The sequence below is a fragment of the Stegastes partitus genome, unplaced genomic scaffold (genome assembly GCF_000690725.1).
Source record: "Stegastes partitus isolate 25-593 unplaced genomic scaffold, Stegastes_partitus-1.0.2 Scaffold1358, whole genome shotgun sequence".
Lineage (NCBI taxonomy): Eukaryota > Metazoa > Chordata > Actinopteri > Pomacentridae > Stegastes > Stegastes partitus.
In genome coordinates, this window is record NW_007579089.1 from 95724 (window position 1) to 97478 (window position 1755).

At 54.2% G+C, this 1755-nt stretch overlaps 1 protein-coding gene across 2 annotated transcripts in view; it reads left to right on the forward strand.

The window, feature by feature from the left end:
• psen2 (presenilin 2) overlaps positions 1–815 on the forward strand; it is a 7710-nt gene extending 6895 nt beyond the window's left edge. For both annotated transcript variants that reach the window (XM_008298883.1, XM_008298884.1), the window contains exon 11: positions 566–815. In XM_008298883.1, coding sequence (XP_008297105.1) covers positions 566–721 — 156 coding nt within the window. In that variant the 3' untranslated portion in view covers positions 722–815. The remainder of the gene's footprint in view (positions 1–565) is intronic.
• Positions 816–1755: the final 940 nt, after the last annotated feature.

Consider the following 1755-nt stretch of genomic DNA (forward strand, 5'->3'; position numbering starts at 1 on the left):
TGTCTCACCTGTGTCTCCCCCGTGTCTCACCTGTGTCTCCCCTGTATCTCCCCCGTGTCTCCCCCGTGTCTCACCCCTATCTCCCCGTGTCTCACCTGTGTCTCCCCCGTGTCTCACCTGTGTCTCCCCCGTGTCTCCCCGTGTCTCACCCGTGTCTCACCCGTGTTTCACCCCTATGTCCCCCCATGTCTCCCCCGTGTCTCACCTGTGTCTCCCCCCATGTCTCCCCCGTGTCTCACCTGTGTCTCCCCGTATCTCCCACGTGTCTCACCTGTTTCTCCCCCGTATCTCCCCTGTGTCTCACCCGTGTCTCCCCCGTGTCTCCCTCGTGTCTCACCTGTGTCTCCCCCATATCTCCCCCGTGTCTCCCCGTGTCTCCCCCGTGTCTCACCCCTATCTCCCCCGTGTCTCACCTGTGTCTCCCTCGTGTCTCACCTGTGTCTCCCCCGTATCTCCCCTGTGTCTCACCCGTGTCTCCCTCGTGTCTCACCTGTGTCTCACCTGTGTCTCCCCCGTGTCTCCCCCGTGTCTCACCTGTGTCTCACCTGTGTCTCACCTGTCCCAGGGTCTGTGCCTGACGCTGCTGCTGTTGGCCATCTTTAAGAAAGCTCTGCCGGCGCTGCCCATCTCCATCACCTTCGGCCTCGTCTTCTACTTCTCCACCGACTTCCTGGTTCAGCCGTTCATGGACAACCTGGCTGCTCACCAGTTCTACATCTGAGACAAACCCCGCCCACCTCACCTGTTTGCTCACCTGTTGAAGCCCCGCCCACCTGAGCTTCCTCCTCCACCTGCCGCCTCCTGCTGATGCCACACTGCTCCCCTCGCCGCTGTGGGATGTGATGCTGCGCAGGAAGCAGGTGTGGGCGTGTCCTGAGCTCAGGTGAGTCTGGATCACCTGCTGACTGTTGAAAGGAAACATCCTCCTTGAGTCCGTCTGCAGGAAGAGAAGCAGCGCGGTGGGCTGTGATTGGCTGGCGCTGCTGGCACTCAGGTGTGTGTTGCTTTTCTTGGACGCTCGCGTCAGACGGCGGAGTCACAGGTGACACAAACAACCGACCCAGAACTGAGTTCTGTCAGATATTTTGGTTTCTGAGAATGTCTTTATTGTCAAACTCACCTGAGAGTCCACTTTCAGGTTCAGAACCTCCAGAAGTAAGAGTCCAACATGAAGTGTGGAGACTCAGACAGAACAGTTCCATCAGAACCACTGAACGGATCCATCAGGACCGACAGAAAGTTCCTGTCAGTGTCTATCCATGGATGGATTCATGGTTCTGTTGAGGCTCTAACATCAGTAGAACTTGATGTGGTGAAGCTGGACCAGATGAGGTTCTGGTTTCCATTTAGAGGAACTTTCTGCTCATCTAAAAGTCAAGCTTCAGTCACTGTCCTGTCCTGGAGGTAGTGGACCTTAAATGGCTTCACAGGTTCTGCTGAGAACCAAAACAGAAGTTCTCAGGTCTCCAGTTCATCCAAAATATCTGACAGAAGAACATCACTGTGGGGCTTCAGCAGTTTGTAGGTTAGGTAGAACATTCAGGATGCTCTCAGACACTTTAACCTCTGAACGCTTCATCACTTCTGGTTGAGTTCCTTGTTAAACTTCTTTCTTCACTGAGGTTCATGTTCCTCTGCAACATAAAGTCCTGCAGCTCTGTGGAACCAGAACCACATGGAGGAGGTTCCAGGTCATCTCAGATTTCTCTGAAAAAAAATCCTTTATCAAAACTATGGACAAATCCCAAACGTCAG